This window comes from Saccopteryx leptura, chromosome 7, assembly GCF_036850995.1.
Source record: "Saccopteryx leptura isolate mSacLep1 chromosome 7, mSacLep1_pri_phased_curated, whole genome shotgun sequence".
Lineage (NCBI taxonomy): Eukaryota > Metazoa > Chordata > Mammalia > Chiroptera > Emballonuridae > Saccopteryx > Saccopteryx leptura.
The window spans coordinates 115,451,762-115,475,215 of record NC_089509.1 but is presented as its reverse complement, the minus strand read 5'-3'; the positions used below and the strand labels follow the sequence as shown (position 1 = coordinate 115,475,215).

The window sequence follows — 23,454 nt, the reverse complement described above, 5'->3', positions numbered from 1 at the left end:
TGGCGGAGGTTTTCATTTCCTGTGCTATCTCTTAGTATAACTTACTCTACACACTTAACACTACATTTAACTGCAAAATTTAACTTACACACTACGTATGATATGTAACTTTATCACTAAACTTAATTGCTATTTTTTTACTTTGCTTAATCATTTTCTTCACTGACTTTTGGCTTTTTCAACACACTTTCCTCGCTTTCACTTAACAGGCCGTTTCAACAAAACCCTTTCCATGGAAGTTTGTTTCTTCCTCCCTTTCAGAACGTTCGGCAGGCCATCTAGTGGAGGGTGGCAGAAGTTTGTGATTCAAATATCCGCTCGTGACTTAAAGCAAAAAATCCTGCTTGTGACTGTTCCTCTCTCAAATTGCTCATGATTTATAGTGCTCGTGTGTCAAGGCACACTGTATTACCATTACTTACACACAAATACATACCAGGAAGACAAGAGAGAGCTCCCCATCAAGGATCAAGAATAAAAGAACCACCAGAGACACAAAGTTTGAAAAGTATGTAACATTTCTTGTTTATTTACAATCAAGTTTTGCTGGGCAACACAAATAAATAAAGATGTGCCCTGGCCTGTGAATTTCAGCTCTCCTCCACTTGAGCTCTCTGAACGGCAAACAGAAAAGGAAGGGGAGCCCTGTCCCCGGGGAGGAGAGGCACCCCGGACCCCTCGCCAGGCCCCAGCACTCACACCCAGCACTGTCCAGAGAGCAAGTATGGAAAGAAACAAATAAAGTGCAAATTAAAAAATATTGGTGTTTCAGTCACTTGAGGAAACAAAATTTTAAACATAGGCAAAATGGGAAGGATAAATGTTTTTTTTTTTTTTTAAAAAAATGCCACAAGCCAGTGTTCCCCGGCCTTGATTACAGCTCCTGAAATGGAGAGGTGACGTTCATCCTGCCCCCTGGAAGGGCTCCCTGAGCCCCAGCACCGAGGGGCCTGTGCGTAGGCCTGGCAGAGGGGCAGCGCCCGGAGCTGCTGGACCCAGCGGCACATTCGAGCCCCCGGGCCCCTCTCTCCAGCTGCTGTAACTCGGAGCTGCTGGATCCCAGCGGCACATTCGAGCCCCCGGGCCCCTCTCTCCAGCTGCTGTAACTTGAGGCTGCCGCGTGGGCTTGGCAGAGGGGCAGTGCCTGGAGCTGCTGGCCCCAGCGGTAAATTCGAGCCCCCGGGCCCCTCTCTCCGGCAGCTGTAACTCGGGGCTGCTGGCCCCAGCGGCACATTCGAGCCCCCGGGCCCCTCTCTCCAGCTGCTGTAACTCGGGGCTGCCACATGCGCCCTCTTTCTGGGGAAGAACAGGTGGGCCCAGGAAGACACCCACTCCTGCAGCACACCCACTTCTCTGGATAAAAGGTTTGTGCACTTCCTCTCAAAAAAATATACATTTTTTTTAAACCAAATTGAGATTTCCGTCTTAACCAAGAAAGAGCTGTGTAGAATCAGAAGCTCTGAAGAACAGCTGTTTTCTAAGAACAGTTTAGAAAAACCTAAGAAAATTCCAACCGTAATCAGATGAGAGGAAGAGCCTTGCAATGATGACAGGAACTAGCAGGGAGGCCTCCGTCCGTGTCTCCCTGGAAGCCGGGCCAGCTCTGCGGGCTCCCGGAGGGAGGACGGGAGCAATCCTGCGCGGGCCCGTGCATCCAACGATGAAAGCAAGTTCGTGGGAACGTGAGCCCGCGGGGACAGGACGTGCACTCAGGCAGAGCTGACTTTGGAGGAGGAGGGAAGCAGGGGAGGCACCCCCAACGTGAGGTGCTGTTGGCACTGCTGAGCAGCGAGGGGCTGCCTGCCCGCGCCCCTGAGGTATGAAGGTCAGAGCTAGTAGTGTTTCCAGGAGGAGGCACCGACCGAACCGCTGAGAAGTGACTGCAGTGCACACCTTTGCAGGGCTGTTCCCCAGGTCACGAGAGGTTTCAGCCCAAACCCTCCAAGGTCCTGTTCAGCGGAAGGACACGGCGGATGCCAGCGGCTCACGCTCCTCCCTGGAGGTCGAAGCTCCGGCCAACACCCCCACCCCCGCCAGGATGGCCATGGGCCGCAGGCTTCTGTCTGCCGAGCTGCCGTCTCCTGAGCAGGCGCCGTCAGTACTCCGACCAGAGCACCGCTCTGCTTGCCTTGTCCACACTGACGACATGGGAGCCGGAGGGGGACCACGCCACGGCGTTGATGGACGAGCTTCAAGGAGAGGGCAGAACCCCGGTGAGACCTCACTGAGCTCAGCACCAGGCTTTTGCACTCAGGGGCCCTGTCCCCATGGCTTGTTTACCCGCCAAGCCGCTCCCGCTGGGAGGCGGGGAACCCTCTGTGCTAGGAAGCAGTGTGGGAGGGAGGGACCCAGGCCTTAACAGCTGCCCCAAGGGACCGGCTCTGAGTGAACTACAGGCCAGAGGGGGCTGGCACACGGGCAGAAGCCTCACCGCTGTTGGGCTTGTGGCCAGACCAAGCTAAGGAGAAAGGGCCGAGGGGACAGGGACAGTGTCTCCAGCCTCTCAGCAGCCCCTGTGCTAGCCGCTAACTGCCCTGACGGAAGTCTCTGGGCCGTCAACACCCGGCAGCACACTGCGCGGGGACACTGCCCCCGGGGGCTGACCCGAGCTCGCAGCCTCAGCAGGGCCCCGGTCTCCTTACCCATGCTGCTTGGAGAGGACCTTTTCCACTTTCCCGGAGAGCACATTCCAGACGTAGAGAGACCCCTCAGCTGAGCCTGCTGCAACGTAACTGCCATCCGGGCTGGGGACACAGACAAGAACTGGTGTCAACCTCTCACCCCCAATGCAGCACCCTCCCAAGAAGTGACGTTTAGTCTTCATCTGTGAGTCAAACACAGGCCCAGTCCTGAATACCCAAAAGTCAGACCACGCCATTCACCAGAGCTACTTCACCCCGTTACCTTGGCCCCTCAATGAAGGACGGTGCCACTGCATTATTTCTTGGGGCCACAAGTCCCTAACTAACACAGCACCCCGGGAGACCAAGTCAACCCCAAACGGTGGAGGCTTCTTCCGGCCGTGGACTGCCAGGTTCCCCAGCTCAGTGCGGCAGGAAGGAGGAGTCTCGGGTGGAGAAGCCTCCCCGCGTGCTGGACCCGACCGCGTGCATCTGAAGAAGCGCCGTGCAGGGCAGCAGGCACACCGGCAGGAGACCACCCCTCTCTGGGGAGCAGGCACACCAGCAGGAGACCGCCCCTCTCTGGGGAGCAGGCACACCAGCAGGAGACCGCCCCTCTCTGGGGAGCAGGCACACCAGCAGGAGACCGCCCCTCTCTGGGGAGCAGGCACACCGGCAGGAGACCGCCCCTCTCTGGGCAGCAGGCACACCGGCAGGAGACCGCCGTTCTCTGGGGAGCAGTCCCCCGCTGCTGGGACTTCCCACCCTGCCCCAGAAGCCTCAAACAGATCCTCTGTGAATGGTAGAGAGAGGTAAAGCTGCTGTGCCCAGAGCTAACCAACAAGCCACCCTGACACTTGGTATAATGACAAAGGAACACCAGGAACAAAGGAGGGGTGACGGTGACCTCTAGTACTGAACTTACAGGTCCACTCCAGGACACGCGGGCTGAGACACTATAAATCTGGCTCACCCTCCCAACAGGAAAATGCCCGAGTCCTAACCTTTGCGATGAACCAAATCGGGGGATAAGACGAGGCAGCAAGAGCATCACCACTCACCTGAACACGACTCTCGTCCAGTCGGAGCCGCACTTGAAGCCAGGCGCACTGAAACAAACAAGGGGGCGCCGTCATTTGTGAGCTTCCGAAAGCCCACAGCACCCAGTCTGAGGGCAGGGTCGGGGCGTCTGGCCTTCACGCAGTCCTCAGAAAACCAGCAACACGAATGAAACCCGAAACAGCGTCCTGTTACCTGAACGTCTGTCTGACAGCATTCACTCGGAGGTCGATAATTTTTAGCAGGTCATCGCGGGAGCAGCTCAGGAGTTCGGTTCGCTCCGGGTTTAGGTCCAGGGCAGTGATCTTCCCCAGCAGCTCCATCTCCCGGATGATAGTCTCTGATCTACCAAAGAAACACAAAGTCTGAGGGAACGCAGCACAGAAACATCAGGACTCCCCTGTTTTAGCTGGGAGGCCGTGTCACGGAGAAGAGAAGGGGAAAGGTACATCGGGGAGAATGCAGGCCTCTTCCAGGCAGTGACTGACCCCAACCTGACCTGCTTTTGTTCCTTTTCCTCAGTAGTTTCCGGTAACCATTCTGAGTACCCGAACTCTAAATGGGGCAGGAACTCGTTTCCTTGTCCATCAGAGCTTCTGACTGGCATGAGCTAACCAGGGGTACTATTTAAATATGAAGCAAGCTGTGGTTTCCAACAGGCTTCCCGCTGTACAAAGTTCACCTCAGGGCCCCCCAACTCCCTTGCTGATGCAACTGGACTGCAGGCAGAGTCACCACACTCGGCAAGTCCCCTTCTTCCTTTCATTCTCCCAGCCACAGCCAGGCCGTGGACAGCGGTCCTGGGCAGGGCCGTGCTGCTGAGAAAGGCAAGGAGGGCAGACCCCCCGGCATCACTGTGAAGCTTTCCAGGGAAAGATGTCCTACCGCAAACCACAATTACGTAAGTGTCTAACTTGGCGTTGGTCAGTATGTGGTCGGGGGTAAGCCACTCCACGTCCTTGGGACTCGGGGTCTTCATCTGACAAATTATGGGGTGGGCCACAGGGAGACTTGGGACACAGTTTAACTATGAACTTCCAAGGTTCCGATTACAGAGCTAACCGGAGGTGTCATGAACACACCTTGGACACGAGGGGGGTGGTTTACGTGTAACAGGGCAGAGGGCAGAGTCCAGGAGCCCCGAGCTTCCGCCAGGCCGCGGGAAGCCTCATCTATCACTTCAGCTTTTCACTCCCCACTCTGCCCACAGCTTCCCGGCAGCTGGACTTCTGCCCCCCTGCCCTCCAGCCCACCAGGTCACCAACCGTCTCCCTCCCAAACCAGCCTGCCCTCCCGCCTCCTCCTGCCGCATGCCCATGCCGCTCGCTCTGCCCTGGCCCATCACCCGCACTTGCTGGCTTCCTTCCCTTTCGGGGTCCCCCCAACAAAGCCCCCAAAGGCGGCCTCACTCCGCTTTACGTGCCACCTGAGTGACACCTCCACGGTCCGCCCCCACGACTCCCTACCTCTCTTGCTGACCTGTGGTGGCGCAGTGGACAAACATATCGACCTGGAGCGCCAGTTCAAAGCCCCTCGGGCTTGCCAAGGCCAAGCACCCAGGAGAAGCAGCTACAAGTTGAGCCTGCCCCTCCCAACTTTCCCTCTCTCACTTCTCTAACATCAATAAATAAAATCTAAAATACTTCTGCTTTCGTTTTTCCAAACGCCGATCAGAAACCACAAATGTCTTACCTGAACACATCCTCCACACCCTCTTCCTAAATCTGTCGTCTACCCTCTTTCACTCTCCTTCCTCCCCCTCCACATCGACCTCGTCACCAGGTCCTGCCCAAATCCTCACTCGAGTGGGTCTCCCTCCACACCTCCCGAGCTCCTTGCTGCCCAACCCACCCTCTAAACCTGCACCTGTTGGCTAGATTCCGGGAAGCAATCCTCCGCTGAGCACCAAGGGCTTCTTAGAGCCAGTCCTTTACAAAATGGCGTATAAGGCCCGTGGCCATGTGACCCCAACCCACCCGCCAGTCTCATCTGCCCACACTCCGTCAGCCACGCCACACCACACCACACCGCCCCGCGCTTCTGGTCTGGAGTGTCCCCAGGGGCTGTTCTGCAACATGGAGCCTGCTCCCCTCAAGATGAGCATGAAGGCGCTCTCTCACGTGCCCAGACGGAGGTGCCCGGCTGGACCACTTCAGTGCCAAGGGCAGGCCTGTCTGTCCTACATGTAACACCTAAACTAGCCCCTACCCACTTACCCACGCGGCCGTTCACCTTGTTACCTGGCAGCGAGGAAAGCACCTGGTGAGCACACTGCATGCCCGTGATTGCTGACCACACTGCTTACTTCGTGGTGAAGTGTATCAAACAGTTAAAGTAAGTGTGGACTGGGGACTAGTTCCGTGCTTCCAGGGATTTAAAAACAAGTATCTATCATCATCCCGGTTCTACCATGTACAGACACTCTTCTTCCTTCCCACTGAGCTCGTGGGTATCATACCGGATGTCCCAGAAACGAATTTTCTTGTCGAAATGCCCACTCATGACACACTGCTCGGTGCAGACAATATCATTGCAGCTGGAGCCTGCAAACACTGTCTTTATGCCTGAAAGAAAACCGAACATCAGCCATCAACAGAGGCCCCTGGGGCGGTCCACACCACCTCACTGCCCTCTGACCCCGAGGCAGCAGAAACAACCTCACTGCCCTCTGACCCTGAGGCAGCAGAACCGCTCACTTAAATAAAGCCTCAAACGTGGAACGCTGCCACTCCCCCAGCGCTACGGTGAACAGGAAACCGGGCTCGGACTTAAACTGCATCACACTAAAGGCAGGCTGATGAGGACCCAGCAGCCCGCAGTTACTGTCCAACCGCACCCACAGACGGAGAGACCGAATGTCCTCACAGACTTTGCTGCGCAGGTCCCAGAGTTTGAGGGTCCGGTCGTGACTTCCGGAAACAATGCGCGCGTTGTCCAGCAAGAACTTGGCAGAGAGCACCTTGCCGCTGTGGCCCGTGAGGGTGTGCTAGGAGAGGAGAGAGCCAGGTGAGCCGGGGACAGAGACTCGGGAGCCGCTGGGAGACACCCAGAAAGCCCGCCTACCTGCGGGCGCTGCCCAGAGGTCAGACAGGAGGAAAAGGACCACCCTCCTATCACAAGTGACATTAAAAATAACCCAAACAAACCAAAAAACACAAAATACCCATATCACTAGCAAGGTCATGTGCCCCACCCTCAAGCACAGGGCAGGCAGCTGGCGGAGCCTCGGACACGGCTCCACACAGACCCCTTCCTGTACTGCTCTTGCACCTGTTTTGGAAGTGCATTTTATCAAATCACAAAGTTTTAAAAGCCGGGGTTTTAGCCAGTGCCTCTGAAAGTCAGCTCCGTATTTAAAGTCAGAATAGGCAGGTTTGCAGCAGGCACAATTTACACAGAAGACATCAGGCCTCTTTAAATAAACAATAAAAAGCCCTGGGGGGTTTTCAACCAGTCTCAGCCTGAAAGAACAGAACTGGACCCGCAGTCCCAGCAATCACATCCCTTCCCGCCTGGCTGTGCGATGCCCACCTCCAGTCTCCCCGAGCTCACCAAGGGACACAGATCAGGGACATCTCTGAGTGTTAGCGGCCCTTTTGCCCCTCAGAGCACTGCTGGAGCCGCCTGGCAACTGGCGGGAGGCGAGGGGCTGGGGATGGTGAGGTGAGGACGAGGGAGGGGCTGGGAGTCAGCCCTTTTACCACTGTCACCCGCCTCTTCTGTAGCTGAAAACCCACCCAGGCTCAGGAGGTATTCACTGATGTTTGCTTTCTAATTGAAAAGCAAGTCTTTTGCAAGAGCCTAATACACTTACTTCACTGGTAAAGATGGGTTCCAACCCCCCACTCAGAGACCTTTCATGCTATGGTTTTTAGTGTTAAAACTTTAAATTCTGTCTTTCCTCTATGACAAGTGTAGCGACTGCATTTTGTACACGAACAGAAAACTACACCAATGTACTTTCTCCCTTTCTAAGAAGCTGCATGGCCTCTAACCCACCCCTCCCACAGCAAAACGCCTCTGAACAGGGGACTGGTCTCACACCGGGCCAGCCAAGTGGCAGCTGGGCAGCAGCAGTGTGAAAGCTCCCACTGACCCTGCTGGTAAAAGCAAGAAAACTCCAGCAACAAAGCGTGCACTCGATACAGGAACGGGGTCCACGCAGCATAGCCAGCCGATCTGTGCACACCACAGGGAGACAGAGGATCTGGGCAGGGACTTCTCATACAATGTAAATCGAGTCCTTGGCAAAAAAAACCCCCACAAAAACATCAAAAAAATTGAAGTTCTGTGTACATGTACTGTCTGTTTTCTTTCTCATTACAGAAATAAAATAACATTTCACAAACACAGGGAGGAAAAGACATCTCTCACGAGTAGGCTATGTGAATACACTCTCTATACTCTAAATGCATACTTTAATATTTGTGCATTTCATGTGAAAACATTCCTAAAAATGTATATATTGCTTTATTTTATTTTTAAGAGAGAGATGGGAAGCATCAACTCACTTTAGTTGTTCACTGATGCTTCTCATATGTGTCTTGACCAGGAGGTTGAGCCAAGCTAGCAACCTTGGGGTTTCAAACCTGGGGCCTCAATATTCCAGGCTGCTGCTCTACCCACTGCGTCACCAGTCAGGCTTCTTTAATGAGCCTTGCCTAGGCAAGCTAACTTTCTAAAAAAATTATTCATTTTAGAGAAAGGGGAGGAAAGGGGGAGGGTGGGGAGAGGGAGAAACAATGATTTGCTGTTCCACTTATTTATGCACTCATTGGTTGACTCTTGTATTTGCCACAACCAGGAACTGAACCTTCAACCTTGGCATGTCAGGACAATGCTTTAACCAACTGAGCTACCCGGCCAGGGCCAGACCTTTCTCTTTACTCTTTTCCTGGAATGTACTGTTGGACTAAGAATAAAGGAATGTTTTATTTCTTGGCCCTTCATACATATTGCTAGCTTGCTTTTTAAAAAGTCTGGACTTCTGCTAATCTTGTTCGTGGTGAAAACCCAGATAGACCCATCTGGGGCTAACTAGCTCCACTTCCAAGTTCTCAATGGTAGGGAATTGGGCCTACTATATTCACTTTTATCATCTTAAAGTCCACTTTAAAGATTTTTGACATTTTTTTTTGACATTTATTTTTAATATTTAATTTTTTTTAAGCGAGAAGAGGGGAAATAGACTGACTCCCACATGCACCCCAACCAGGATCTACCTGGCAACCCCCGCCTGGGGCCGATGATCAAATCAACCAAGCTATCCTCAGTGCCTGGGGCCAATGCTTGAACCAGTCAAGCCACTGGCTGCAAGAGAGGAAGAGAGAGAAGCAGATGGCCACTTCTCATGTGTGCCCTAACCAGAGATCAAACCTTGGACATCTGTACACCAAGCCGACACTCCATCCACTGAGCCAACCAGCCAGGGTTTTAATATTTAATTTTCATGCTACTTGTAGGTTCTATCTTCCAATGTTCAACAAGGACTCTCTGGACACGACGCAGCGGGTTCAGATGCCCAGCAGCCCAAGCCCCCACATGGGGAGGGAGGCTCAACGTTCTTCTCTAGAGCTCTGGGCAGACTCTGGTGTCCCAGGGCAGACCGCAAGGTCCGTCCACCATGTGCAGGCAGCTACCATTAATGCCAACCAAAGACAAATGACTCCAAAATGCAAAACTTCATGAGGAAGTTTCTGAAATAAATACCACATCTGAAAGCCAGCTCACATCACTGTTAGAGAAGTGAGCAGGGGGGATTCTTCCACTCGGTTCCTCACGTCACCCGAGAGTGACCAGGACAGTCTGCACCGACCTCAGATTGTTACGGGAGTCTAACACATCCCGTGTGGAAGGTGTCCTATCCTGGGCCCCATCTGATGCCAGGCTGCTCCAGGGCCCCTGTGCGAGAAGGGCTTAGAGCACGCACATGCCCGGAGGCTCCCTGCGCCCGGCCTCTCCCAACACCACCCTTCTCATACAGTCAATGGATACGACCCGCGCTCGGTGCCTGGGCTCAGAACGTGCGTGTTCACTCACACCTTCCAACATCCTTTGTTAAGAAGGGTCTGGAAGCCACAGCTCCTATGACAGGAAGCCCACTTACTTCTGGACCCTGGTAAGAGTCTGATGCCATGAAGAAGGCCTTCTAATCTCTTCCCACACTTACTGAGGGACAGGACTCAGCTGTGAGCAGATCAAAGGCAGCGGTCCAACAGAGACCACGGCCTGACACCAGTCCAGGGCTCGTCAGCACCCCAGCCGAGCCCGGTGCTCCAGCACCGACAGAACCTCCCTAACAGAACCCCCTCAGGCACCCTGGCAGAACCCTCTCCAGAACCCTCTCCGATGGAACCCAGTCCACTATGTGAACCTGCTCACTTGAAATGCTTCCCAACAGTACGACTTCTAACAGAAGTCCTTCACCTACAGGCCCCTCTGTCAGACCCAAAGGCTGACACCCACCTGCACAGAGCTCTGCCAGTTACCACCCCACACCGACTGACTCAGCTAGCTGCCTTCCTCCTCCAAGGAGGCTGCCGCCCCTCACTGACTGAGCAGCCCGCTGCAGCCCAGCCTAGAACCACCCAGGCCCGGCCAGTCCAGGAAAGGACACAGGTCTCAGTTCTCCTCCCCTTACCTGTCAACTATGGGACCACAGGCAAGTCTGAGCTGCAGCCCTCACTCCACCCACCTGCCTCCCCGAGGACCACAGCAGGGATGTGCATGGCATCCTCGTACTGAGTCTGATGCATGGAGGCTGCTCAAGAAAAGTCCCTTTGCCTTTGGGTAAATCTGGGGGGGGGGGGGGGTGACAGAGAGGGGGACAGACAGGCAGGCAGGAAGAGAGATGAGAAGCATCAATTCTTCGTTGTGGCACCTTACCTGTTAATTGTTTTCTCCTATGTGCCTTGACCAGGGGGGCTACAGAGGAGCGAGTGACCCCTTGCTCAAGCCAGCGATCTTGGGCTTCAAGGCAGTGACCCTGTGCTCAAGCTGGTGAGCCCTCACTCAAGCTTGTGACCTCGGGGTTTCAAACCAGGGTCCTCCGCATCCCAGTCCGACACTCTATCCACTGCGCCACCGCCTGGTCAGACTCCTTTAGGTAAATAACAACCGCAGAAGCACACAACTGTCTTAACCATCCAATCAGTGATGGACCGTTCGTTACCGAGTGTGGCAGACCACAGGACGGATTCCAACACTGCTGTGAGGACAGGCTCGGCCATCTTTCCCGTGGTTAGGGAGCAGAATTAGCACGCTTCAACTGAGCACGCACTCATGCCTTCAGACAGATGAGAACCGCTGCAGGAGGGCAGTCCAGCCCCGCCTGTGGGCACCCGCAGGCTGCCTCCCGTTCCTTCCCTCAGACAGCACAGGCAGGTGCTCCCCCTTTCACAAGAGGACAGAATGTCACCTGCACGGCTCAGACTTGATCTGTAGCCCTGGATCTTCTTTCAATACGAGTAAAGAATTAGCACCCTTGGCCTGGCCTGTGGTGGCGCAGTGGGTAAAGCATTAACTTGGAATGCTGAGGTCGCAAGTTTGAAACCCCAGGCCTGCCTGGTCAAAGCACATATGAGAATCAACCACTAGGAGCTGACGTTTACCAGTCATTTCCCACACAGCTCCTTCAAGAAAACAGAAAGCCCAAGTGACACGTTCACTGTCCTTCCGACGATTCCTCCAGCTGCGTTCCGCATTGTCACCATAGACCCCTGGACACCACCAGCTCCCCACCACCCTGTACGTGTGCCTTTAAGAAGTTCATCCTGACGTCATGCCCTATTTTCTGTGTGGACTGACAGAGCTGCGTCAAAGGTTTTTGGTAAAATGTCCACCAATGTCAAGTTCACCCTCCATCTCATCTCTTAGTAGCCCTTATCGAGTGAGCTCATGTGAAGATGCCTTTAGGCTTAAGGAGAAAAACCAGTCTCCAAATTAAGCTAAATGTTTCCCATTAGAACAAAGGCGATATAACCCTCAAGTTCTGGTCTTCGTCTCGCAATCCGAGAGACCTCTCGTTGAGATGCATGTCCGCCCTCACCTACCCCATCGCCGCCTCCCCACCACAGCACACTCCCAGCACTGGGCTGCCTCCTGTCACAGGCTCACCCACATGCAAGGCTCTGTCCTGCTTCCCAGCTGCACTCGGTGAGGCCATCACTAAGCCCTGGAGTCCATGAGAACCAGTTTACGCGCTGGCACCGAGACTGCTGAAGTGAAGCCCAAACTGGCGCCCATGCAAGTATCCCGTTCTTAGGGACAGAAGTGCGCCAAGTCTTTCATGGAAATGGGGGGTTTCCTATCGTAGATATTCTGAAACTACATTTTGAACACAGTGAGTGTAAAGTAGAAACACAAATTTTCCCGAGAAAAGAAAATGGCAGGGGAGCTGAGCCTGATTTTGGAAAACACACCATTCTCCTAAGGAAACAGGCCTGCTGCTGCCTACATGTTGTGCCTGGATAACCACATGGAGCTTGGCGATTCTCCTAATTTCCCTGCTGGGTCTTACCCGTAACCGGTAATCATCCACCGTCCAGATTCGACTTGCAAAATCATTTGAAGCCGCTAAGAGGTAAGATCCCTATCGGAATAAAGGGGGAAAACAAGTTTCAGCCAAAACAGAGGGATTCAGTTCACACGACACAGACTCTCCCTCAAGTCCAAGAGGGTCTAGATGTCTAAAACGACACACCCGATCCAAATACCAACCACATCACCAGGGTCTGTCAACGCCCCCTCCCGTTCCGGGGGATCGTTCGTTCTCCCACTCGCCCAACCCCACCTGAATGCTGTGACCTGCCAGCTCCCGCATTCACTTCCCTCCCCACCGCCCGCCGTCAGTCACAGCTCTACACACCGCCCGAGTCCAAACCAGAGAGCCCAGGGACGACACCCCCCTCACCTCCCAGCCACCCCCCCGGAGATCTGGCTACTCTGATGCAGGTCTGGTTGGGCAGTCCCCTCGCCACCCACGCCTCAGCCCAGACTGCCTGATCAAATCAGCAGACACTGGCCGGCTGGTTACCAGAGACCTGCCTCGCCACCCCGGGCTTCACCTCGGTCACAATCGGCACAGAACGTGCAATCCACCTGCGCCCTTCTCTAACACCAATTTTACCAAAGACAAGCAGCACACCAGTTATTTTTAAATTCCGAGAAGGAGATGTCTTAAATTGTTTCCAAATACCTCTACACTCCCTGATTTCCCTGGGTCTGAGATACTTACAGCACTGTCAAATTCAATGCTTGTGATTCCCGCGTTACTGCCGGAGAGGGAGCCCTTGAGCTCGCATTTGTCTGTGTAAAGACAGAACAAGGAAACACAGGAAGGTAAAGCCAACGGTTAGGGTAAAGGGGGCGCCTGAAACAATGGACGCCAACTACCCGGTCACAGCGGCAGTGTGCCTGCTCCATCACAGAATCAACTGCAGGACAGACAAACACGAGGCCAAAGCATCCGGAGTCCGTTTCTAACGGCAGTGAGGGTGTGAGTGGTTGCAGAGCCCAGCACTGGGCATGTGTGTGGTAAGCTGTTCTTTTCGAGAGATTTAGTTCTGTTACTTCTGTGTAAAGTTTTCTAATTTACACGAATCGATCTTTCGGTTTTATCAGTGTTTGTCAACTTAACTATCACTTTGGTAGAACTGGGACATCAAAATTTCAGAATCCAGGAGATAATTCTCAGGAAGGCCTGAAAAGAGTTTCCATTTTAGTTATGTGTAACTAGCTTAGCCATCAGAATGCCAGTTACCTGCCTGGCCGGTGGTAGCACAGTAGACAGCATATCGACCTGGGACACTGAGGTCCCAGCTTGAGTGTGGGATCATCAACATAATAACCCCATGGTCGCAGGCTTGAGGAAGGGGTCACTCATGCTGCTGTAGCGCCCCCCGAGTCAGGGCACATAAGAGAAATAGTCACTGAACAACTAAAGTGCAGTAACTATGAGTTGATGCTTCTCACCTCTCCCTTCCTGTCTCCCTCGCATAAAAAAAAAGACCAGCAGCCCCACTATTTGGAGTTGCTGGAACTCGTCCAGCACGTGCTCCTTGTCTATGAACCGGAAGACTCAGGCAACCCAGCTGCCACCAGTGCGCCCTCCATCACCCACCTCCTTCCCCACCAGCCCCAGGCCCGGGCTGCTGGGTCTGCTCACAGAGCATGGGTGTCCATCACCCACCTCCTTCCCCACCAGCCCCAGCCCCAGCCCCAGCCCCGGGCTGCTGGGTCTGCTCGCAGAGTATGGGTGTCCATCACCCACCTCCTTTCCCACCAGCCCCAGCCCCGGGCTGCTGGGTCTGCTCGCAGAGCATGGGTGTCCATCACCCACCTCCTTCCCCACCAGCCCCAGCCCCAGCCCCAGCCCCAGCCCCGGGCTGCTGGGTCTGCTCGCAGAGCATGGGTGTCCATCACCCACCTCCTTTCCCACCAGCCCCAGCCCCAGCCCCAGCCCCGGGCCGCTGGGTCTGCTCACAGAGCATGGGTGTCCATCACCCACCTCCTTCCCCACCAGCCCCAGCCCCAGCCCCAGCCCCGGGCCGCTGGGTCTGCTCACAGAGCATGGGTGTCCATCACCCACCTCCTTCCCCACCAGCCCCAGCCCCAGCCCCAGCCCCAGCCCCGGGCTGCTGGGTCTGCTCACAGAGCATGGGTGTCCATCACCCACCTCCTTCCCCACCAGCCCCAGCCCCAGCCCCAGCCCCGGGCCGCTGGGTCTGCTCACAGAGCATGGGTGTCCATCACCCACCTCCTTCCCCGCCAACCCCAGCCCCAGCCCCGGGCTGCTGGGTCTGCTCGCAGAGCATGGGTGTCCATCACCCACCTCCTTTCCCACCAGCCCCAGCCCCGGGCTGCTGGGTCTGCTCACAGAGCATGGGTGTCCATCACCCACCTCCTTTCCCACCAGCCCCAGCCCCGGGCTGCTGGGTCTGCTCGCAGAGCATGGGTGTCCATCACCCACCTCCTTCCCCACCAGCCCCAGCCCCGGGCCGCTGGGTCTGCTCGCAGAGCATGGGTGTCCATCACCCACCTCCTTCCCCACCAGCCCCAGCCCCGGGCCGCTGGGTCTGCTCGCAGAGCATGGGTGTCCATCACCCACCTCCTTCCCCACCAGCCTCAGCCCCGGGCTGCTGGGTCTGCTCGCAGAGCATGGGTGCTGCACACGGGGACTTCAATGATGCAGACACAAGCTGAGAGGAGTACAAGTCTCAAGCATGATATGATTGAGTTCCTTTTTTCAAAGGGTAGCTGAAAGATGACCCATATACAAGTTAAGGAAAGAATTAGGAAATCACTCTAATCAAATTCATAAAAGGGCAGCAGAGTAGGATACATTTCAATGAACAGCCTTATCTCTTAGTATTTCTCAATAACAGTTATATGAATACTGGTTCGGAGCTGTTAAGATACATTTAGGGCTGGGATTATTAACTGGGTCAATGAACTTCATCTCCAAATTTATTTGCAAAATATAGTATTATATATAATGCCTCTTTCTCAATCCTAGCTTTCATTAGCTTTCCATGAGTTAAAAAAAGGCCAACGTCAATAATTAAGGTCTTTATTTAAAATTACGCTTTATAGACAAAATTATTACTGCAAATTCTAAGAACTATCTCCGACTTAAAACACTGGTCAGTTTGTTTGGGCAAGAGATTGATCTCAGAAGAGCAAACACCGTATCAAAGCTCTTCTATCTGGGAGACCTCAGAGGAGGTCGTCAACTGCATTTATGTAAACAATTTCCAGTGGAGCCTCTGCTTTCGATACAAAGAACAAGGCTGGGAGTTCTACTAGGTGGAAAGTGCTCTTCTGCTATTTTAAAACGGCAAACCACAGGACACCCCAAATGATGTCATAAACAGGCTATGGGACTCGGTCTCTTCCAAGGTTCAATAAATACTAGTCATGAGTAACAAAACTGTGGACTGAATGGGCTGTTTGTGGAATAAAGGCCCTAAAATTAGTTTGGACATGACTAATATTTGTTCCCGAAAACTATAAAAAATGCTGCCAAACATTCTGTTATTTCTGTAGGCCTAGTAGAAACTTTTTACTTTATTAACACAAATTATACCCTAGTACATATTATGTCAATATTAGTTTTGATTAATGTTTACTTTCTCCTCAGCAGCAGAAAAGGCAAAGGTTGGCTTCTCTAATTTTCTTATAGGTGTTTTTAATGACCAAGAACTAAAACAAAAATATTTCTAGTGTTATTTTTAGTAACAAGGCATAATCAAAAGAGACTATCTGCTTAGCTTATCAAAAATAAAACCTCATAAAACTCTTATGATATACTTTTACTATTTTGTAACAGTTTCAGCAATTATTAGTCATAAGGTGTTTTGGGGTAAAGGAGCACAAATTCTGAGGGGCTTCAACTCGCTGTAACTGCCAAGGGCTTAACTAGTGGGTCACTGTCCTGAAAATCTAATGCCAGGGCAGAGAAGTCTGGTGCTTTACGGACCATCTGGTCTAACCAACGGGTCCACCAAGCAGGACCTGGTCCCTCAGCAGCTCCACAGCTTAGGGAGGCTGTCGTGCAGACCCTGCTCCACTCCTGGCTTCCACCACTCCTCTGCCACTGAGTCATCTATTAGCTTTGGGAATCAACTACGCACATCTACTAGTGCCCCCCGAGTTCTCAAACAGGACTGACACCCACCTTAACTGCACAGGGCTATTGTCAGACTCACAGGAAATAATACAAAGGCCCACTGGAACCTACTAACTGTTCGACAGTGAGCATGTATGTGCTGTAACTATGGCAACTTGACCAAGTGGTTCCTATAAAAACTTTCAGCCTATTCTTTGACTCTGCTTGATTAAAAATATATGTATATTTAATCAAATCTGAAGATGTCAAAATTGGGCTATGCTCAGCATCAGAACTCTAGGAGATGGTTGCCTGAACTCCCATTTCCTGCTTCAAGGCCATCCCGTTTCTAAGAGCTCTGAAGCCATTTCTGAAACACGGTCTAATCAAAGACTGATTCTGGATGGAGGCCCTTGTCTGATAAGGTACTTGTTAAATACGTTCTGCCTGAAACCGATCAACCGGATGTCACCCACACAGCCTCCTTCAGTACACTAGTGTCACCCACACGGCCTCCTTCGGTACACTAGTGTCACCCACACGGCCTCCTTCGGTACACTAGAGTCACCCACACGGCCTCCTTCGGTACACTCCACGTCACCCACACGGCCTCCTTCGGTACACTAGTGTCACTCACATGGCCTCATTCGGTACACTAGAGTCACCCTCACGGCCTCCTTCGGTACACTCCACGTCACCCACACGGCCTCCTTCGGTACACTAGAGTCACCCACACGGCCTCCTTCGGTACACTAGTGTCACCCACACGGCCTCCTTCGGTACACTAGAGTCACCCACACGGCCTCCTTCGGTACACTAGAGTCACCCACACGGCCTCCTTCGGTACACTAGTGTCACCCACACGGCCTCCTTCGGTACACTCCACGTCACCCACACGGCCTCCTTCGGTACACTCCATGTCACCCACACGGCCTCCTTCGGTACACTATTGTCACCCACACGGCCTCCTTCGGTACACTAGAGTCACCCACACGGCCTCCTTAGGTACACTATTGTCACCCACACGGCCTCCTTCGGTACACTAGAGTCACCCACACGGCCTCCTTCGGTACACTATTGTCACCCACACGGCCTCCTTCGGTACACTCCATGTCACCCACACGGCCTCCTTCGGTACACTAGTGTCACCCACACGGCCTCCTTCGGTACACTAGAGTCACCCACACGGCCTCCTTCGGTACACTCCATGTCACCCACACGGCCTCCTTCGGTACACTAGAGTCACCCACACGGCCTCCTTAGGTACACTATTGTCACCCACATGGCCTCCTTCGGTACACTAGAGTCACCCACACGGCCTCCTTCGGTACACTATTGTCACCCACACGGCCTCCTTCAGTACACTCCATGTCACCCACACGGCCGCCTTCGGTACACTAGAGTCACCCACACGGCCTCCTTCGGTACACTCCATGTCACCCACACGGCCTCCTTCGGTACACTAGTGTCACCCACACGGCCTCCTTCGGTACACTAGTGTCACCCACACGGCCTCCTTCGGTACACTCCACGTCACCCACACGGCCTCCTTCGGTACACTAGAGTCACCCACACGGCCTCCTTCAGTACACTCCCCGTCACCCACACGGCCTCCTTCGGTACACTCCATGTCACCCACACGGCCTCCTTCGGTACACTCCATGTCACCCACACGGCCTCCTTCGGTACACTAGAGTCACCCACACGGCCTCCTTCGGTACACTAGTGTCACCCACACGGCCTCCTTCGGTACACTAGAGTCACCCACACGGCCTCCTTCGGTACACTATTGTCACCCACACGGCCTCCTTTGGTACACTCCATGTCACCCACACGGCCTCCTTCGGTACACTAGAGTCACCCACACGGCCTCCTTCGGTACACTCCATGTCACCCACACGGCCTCCTTCGGTACACTAGAGTCACCCACACGGCCTCCTTCGGTACACTCCATGTCACCCACACGGCCTCCTTCGGTACACTAGAGTCACCCACACGGCCTCCTTAGGTACACTATTGTCACCCACACGACCTCCTTCGGTACACTAGAGTCACCCACACGGCCTCCTTCGGTACACTATTGTCATCCACACGGCCTCCTTCAGTACACTCCATGTCACCCACACGGCCTCCTTCGGTACACTAGTGTCACCCACACGGCCTCCTTCGGTACACTACTGTCACCCACACGGCCTCCTTCGGTACACTAGTGTCACCCACACGGCCTCCTTCGGTACACTAGTGTCACCCACACGGCCTCCTTCGGTACACTAGAGTCACCCACACGGCCTCCTTCGGTACACTAGTGTCACCCACACGGCCTCCTTCGGTACACTACTGTCACCCACACGGCCTCCTTCGGTACACTAGAGTCACCCACACGGCCTCCTTCGGTACACTACTGTCACCCACACGGCCTCCTTCGGTACACTAGTGTCACCCACACGGCCTCCTTCGGTACACTAGTGTCACCCACACGGCCTCCTTTGGTACACTCCCCGTCACCCACACGGCCTCCTTCGGTACACTAGCGTCACCCACACGGCCTCCTTCGGTACACTCCCCGTCACCCACACGGCCTCCTTCGGTACACTAGAGTCACCCACACGGCCTCCTTCGGTACACTAGTGTCACCCACACGGCCTCCTTCGGTACACTCCATGTCACCCACACGGCCTCCTTCAGTACACTAGAGTCACCCACACGGCCTCCTTCGGTACACTATTGTCAACCACACGGCCTCCTTCGGTACACTAGTGTCACCCACACGGCCTCCTTCGGTACACTAGTGTCACCCACACGGCCTCCTTCGGTACACTAGTGTCACCCACACGGCCTCCTTCGGTACACTCCATGTCACCCACACGGCCTCCTTCGGTACACTCGAGTCACCCACACGGCCTCCTTCGGTACACTCCATGTCACCCACACGGCCTCCTTCGGTACACTAGTGTCACCCACACGGCCTCCTTCGGTACACTAGTGTCACCCACACGGCCTCCTTCGGTACACTAGAGTCACCCACACGGCCTCCTTCGGTACACTAGAGTCACCCACACGGCCTCCTTCGGTACACTAGAGTCACCCACACGGCCTCCTTCGGTACACTAGTGTCACCCACACGGCCTCCTTCGGTACACTAGTGTCACCCACACGGCCTCCTTCGGTACACTAGTGTCACCCACACGGCCTCCTTCGGTACACTAGTGTCACCCACACGGCCTCCTTCGGTACACTAGTGTCACCCACACGGCCTCCTTCGGTACACTCCATGTCACCCACACGGCCTCCTTCGGTACACTCGAGTCACCCACACGGCCTCCTTCGGTACACTCCATGTCACCCACACGGCCTCCTTCGGTACACTAGTGTCACCCACACGGCCTCCTTCGGTACACTAGTGTCACCCACACGGCCTCCTTCGGTACACTAGAGTCACCCACACGGCCTCCTTCGGTACACTAGAGTCACCCACACGGCCTCCTTCGGTACACTCCCCGTCACCCACACGGCCTCCTTCGGTACACTCCCCGTCACCCACACGGCCTCCTTCGGTACACTCCCCGTCACCCACACGGCCTCCTTTGGTACACTCCCCGTCACCCACACGGCCTCCTTTGGTACACTCCATGTCACCCACACGGCCTCCATCGGTACACTCCATGTCACCCACACGGCCTCCTTCGGTACACTAGAGTCACCCACACGGCCTCCTTCGGTACACTAGTGTCACCCACACGGCCTCCTTCGGTACACTCCCCGTCACCCACACGGCCTCCTTCGGTACACTAGAGTCACCCACACGGCCTCCTTCGGTACACTAGAGTCACCCACACGGCCTCCTTCGGTACACTAGTCTCACCCACACGGCCTCCTTCAGTACACTAGAGTCACCACTACGGCCTCCTTCGGTACACTAGTGTCACCCACACGGCCTCCTTCGGTACACTAGTGTCACCCACACGGCCTCCTTCGGTACACTCCACGTCACCCACACGGCCTCCTTTGGTACACTAGAGTCACCCACACGGCCTCCTTCGGTACACTCCACGTCACCCACACGGCCTCCTTCGGTACACTAGAGTCACCCACACGGCCTCCTTCGGTACACTCCATGTCACCCACACGGCCTCCTTCGGTACACTAGTGTCACCCACACGGCCTCCTTCGGTACACTAGAGTCACCCACACGGCCTCCTTCGGTACACTATTGTCACCCACACGGCCTCCTTCGGTACACTAGAGTCACCCACACGGCCTCCTTCGGTACACTAGAGTCACCCACACGGCCTCCTTCGGTACACTCCCCGTCACCCACACGGCCTCCTTCGGTACACTAGAGTCACCCACACGGCCTCCTTCGGTACACTAGTGTCACCCACACGGCCTCCTTAGGTACACTAGAGTCACCCACACGGCCTCCTTCGGTACACTCCATGTCACCCACACGGCCTCCTTCGGTACACTCCATGTCACCCACACGGCCTCCTTCGGTACACTAGTGTCACCCACACGGCCTCCTTCGGTACACTAGTGTCACCCACACGGCCTCCTTCGGTACACTAGAGTCACCCACACGGCCTCCTTCGGTACACTCCATGTCACCCACACGGCCTCCTTCGGTACACTCCATGTCACCCACACGGCCTCCTTCGGTACACTCCCCGTCACCCACACGGCCTCCTTCGGTACACTAGTGTCACCCACACGGCCTCCTTAGGTACACTAGTGTCACCCACACGGCCTCCTTTGGTACACTCCCCGTCACCCACACGGCCTCCTTCGGTACACTAGTGTCACCCACACGGCCTCCTTCGGTACACTAGTGTCACCCACACGGCCTCCTTCGGTACACTAGAGTCACCCACACTGCCTCCTTCGGTACACTAGAGTCACCCACACGGCCTCCTTCGGTACACTCCACGTCACCCACACGGCCTCCTTCGGTACACTCCACGTCACCCACACGGCCTCCTTCGGTACACTCCACGTCACCCACACGGCCTCCTTCGGTACACTCCACGTCACCCACACGGCCTCCTTCGGTACACTAGTGTCACCCACACGGCCTGCTTTGGTACACTAGTGTCACCCACACGGCCTCCTTCGGTACACTAGTGTCACCCACACGGCCTCCTTCGGTACACTAGAGTCACCCACACGGCCTCCTTCGGTACACTATTGTCACCCACACGGCCTCCTTCGGTACACTAGAGTCACCCACACGGCCTCCTTCGGTACACTAGAGTCACCCACACGGCCTCCTTCGGTACACTATTGTCACCCACACGGCCTCCTTCGGTACACTAGAGTCACCCACACGGCCTCCTTCGGTACACTAGAGTCACCCACACGGCCTCCTTCGGTACACTAGAGTCACCCACACGGCCTCCTTCGGTACACTAGAGTCACCCACACGGCCTCCTTAGGTACACTAGTGTCACCCACACGGCCTCCTTTGGTACACTCTCCGTCACCCACACGGCCTCCTTCGGTACACTAGTGTCACCCACACGGCCTCCTTCGGTACACTAGTGTCACCCACACGGCCTCCTTCGGTACACTCCACGTCACCCACACGGCCTCCTTCGGTACACTAGTGTCACCCACACGGCCTCCTTCGGTACACTAGTGTCACCCACACGGCCTCCTTCGGTACACTCCACGTCACCCACACGGCCTCCTTCGGTACACTAGTGTCACCCACACGGCCTCCTTCGGTACACTCCCCGTCACCCACACGGCCTCCTTCGGTACACTAGAGTCACCCACACGGCCTCCTTCGGTACACTAGAGTCACCCACACGGCCTCCTTCGGTACACTAGAGTCACCCACACGGCCTCCTTCGGTACACTCCACGTCACCCACACGGCCTCCTTCGGTACACTCCACGTCACCCACACGGCCTCCTTCGGTACACTAGTGTCACCCGCACGGCCTCCTTCGGTACACTAGTGTCACCCACACGGCCTCCTACGGTACACTCCACATCACCCACACGGCCTCCTTCGGTACACTCCACGTCACCCACACGGCCTCCTTCGGTACACTCCACGTCACCCACACGGCCTCCTTCGGTACACTATTGTCACCCGCACGGCCTCCTTCGGTACACTAGAGTCACCCGCACGGCCTCCTTTGGTACACTAGAGTCACCCACACGGCCTCCTTCGGTACACTAGAGTCACCCACACAGCCTCCTTCGGTACACTCCATTGTCACCCACACGGCCTCCTTCGGTACACTAGTGTCACCCACACGGCCTCCTTCGGTACACTAGTGTCACCCACACGGCCTCCTTCGGTACACTAGTGTCACCCACACGGCCTCCTTCGGTACACTAGTGTCACCCACACGGCCTCCTTTGGTACACTAGTCACCCACACGGCCTCCTTTGGTACACTAGTGTCACCCACACGGCCTCCTCCGGTACACTAGTGTCACCCACACGGCCTCCTCCTGTACACTAGTGTCACCCACACGGCCTCCTTCAGTACACTAGTGTCACCCACTCGGCCTCCTCTGGTACACTAGTGTCACCCACACGGCCTCCTTCGGTACACTAGTGTCACCCACACGGCCTCCTTCGGTACACTAGTGTCACCCACTCGGCCTCCTTCGGTACACTAGTGTCACCCACATGGCCTGCTTTGGTACACTAGTGTCACCCACACGGCCTCCTTCGGTACACTCCATGTCACCCACACAGCTTGCTTCAGTACACTCCAACAAGGTCTCACCTCCGACCACTTCCCAGAGCTTCACTCGCCGATCCATGCCACCCGTGGCCAGCAACCGCGAGCCGGGGCTGAACTGCACAGCGTTGACCTCCCCATCGTGGGCGTCCTGCAAGAGAGACCCCCTCTCAGACTCACGCACCCCGCTCCCGAGAAGAAAGAGCCCGACAGTGAGCCCTCTGGGTGCCTCCCTTCGTTCTCCCTAAAGAGAGGGGATCTCATCATAAGCTAACTTGGGGTGCTAGTCCAGGCTTTCCTAAGATTCTATTATCATTTTATTCTTATAGCTTATAGTCCCATTAGTTTAAATACAGTACCAATTTCTTGAAAAGAATTCAAAATCTGTATAAACTGCTTAAAGTTTGTTTTCACATTTTTTCTTCTAATAAGAAATTCCAGCCTGACCAGGCAGTGGCGCAGTGGATAGAG

The 23,454-nt window shown here is 54.9% G+C and overlaps 1 protein-coding gene and 1 non-coding gene across 7 annotated transcripts in view; both read right to left on the bottom strand.

Moving 5' to 3' along the window:
• Positions 1–500: 500 nt before the first annotated feature.
• The window catches only part of ATG16L1 (autophagy related 16 like 1), a 47,561-nt gene continuing 24,607 nt past the window's right edge, over positions 501–23,454 (bottom strand). For 5 of the 6 annotated variants that reach the window (XM_066344908.1, XM_066344909.1, XM_066344911.1 and 2 more), the window contains 9 exons: positions 23,029–23,134; positions 12,916–12,986; positions 12,199–12,270; positions 6,546–6,666; positions 6,139–6,244; positions 3,876–4,025; positions 3,683–3,730; positions 2,643–2,744; positions 501–2,189 (listed from right to left, as the gene is read on the bottom strand). In XM_066344908.1, coding sequence (XP_066201005.1) covers positions 2,096–2,189; positions 2,643–2,744; positions 3,683–3,730; positions 3,876–4,025; positions 6,139–6,244; positions 6,546–6,666; positions 12,199–12,270; positions 12,916–12,986; positions 23,029–23,134 — 870 coding nt within the window. In that variant the 3' untranslated portion in view covers positions 501–2,095. The remainder of the gene's footprint in view (positions 2,190–2,642; positions 2,745–3,682; positions 3,731–3,875; positions 4,026–6,138; positions 6,245–6,545; positions 6,667–12,198; positions 12,271–12,915; positions 12,987–23,028; positions 23,135–23,454) is intronic. The other variant, XR_010746594.1, reaches the window with a different exon arrangement.
• On the bottom strand, positions 7,133–7,389 carry LOC136379277 (small Cajal body-specific RNA 6). Its single transcript, XR_010746755.1, has one exon. It is a non-coding gene; the product is annotated as a small Cajal body-specific RNA 6 (non-coding RNA).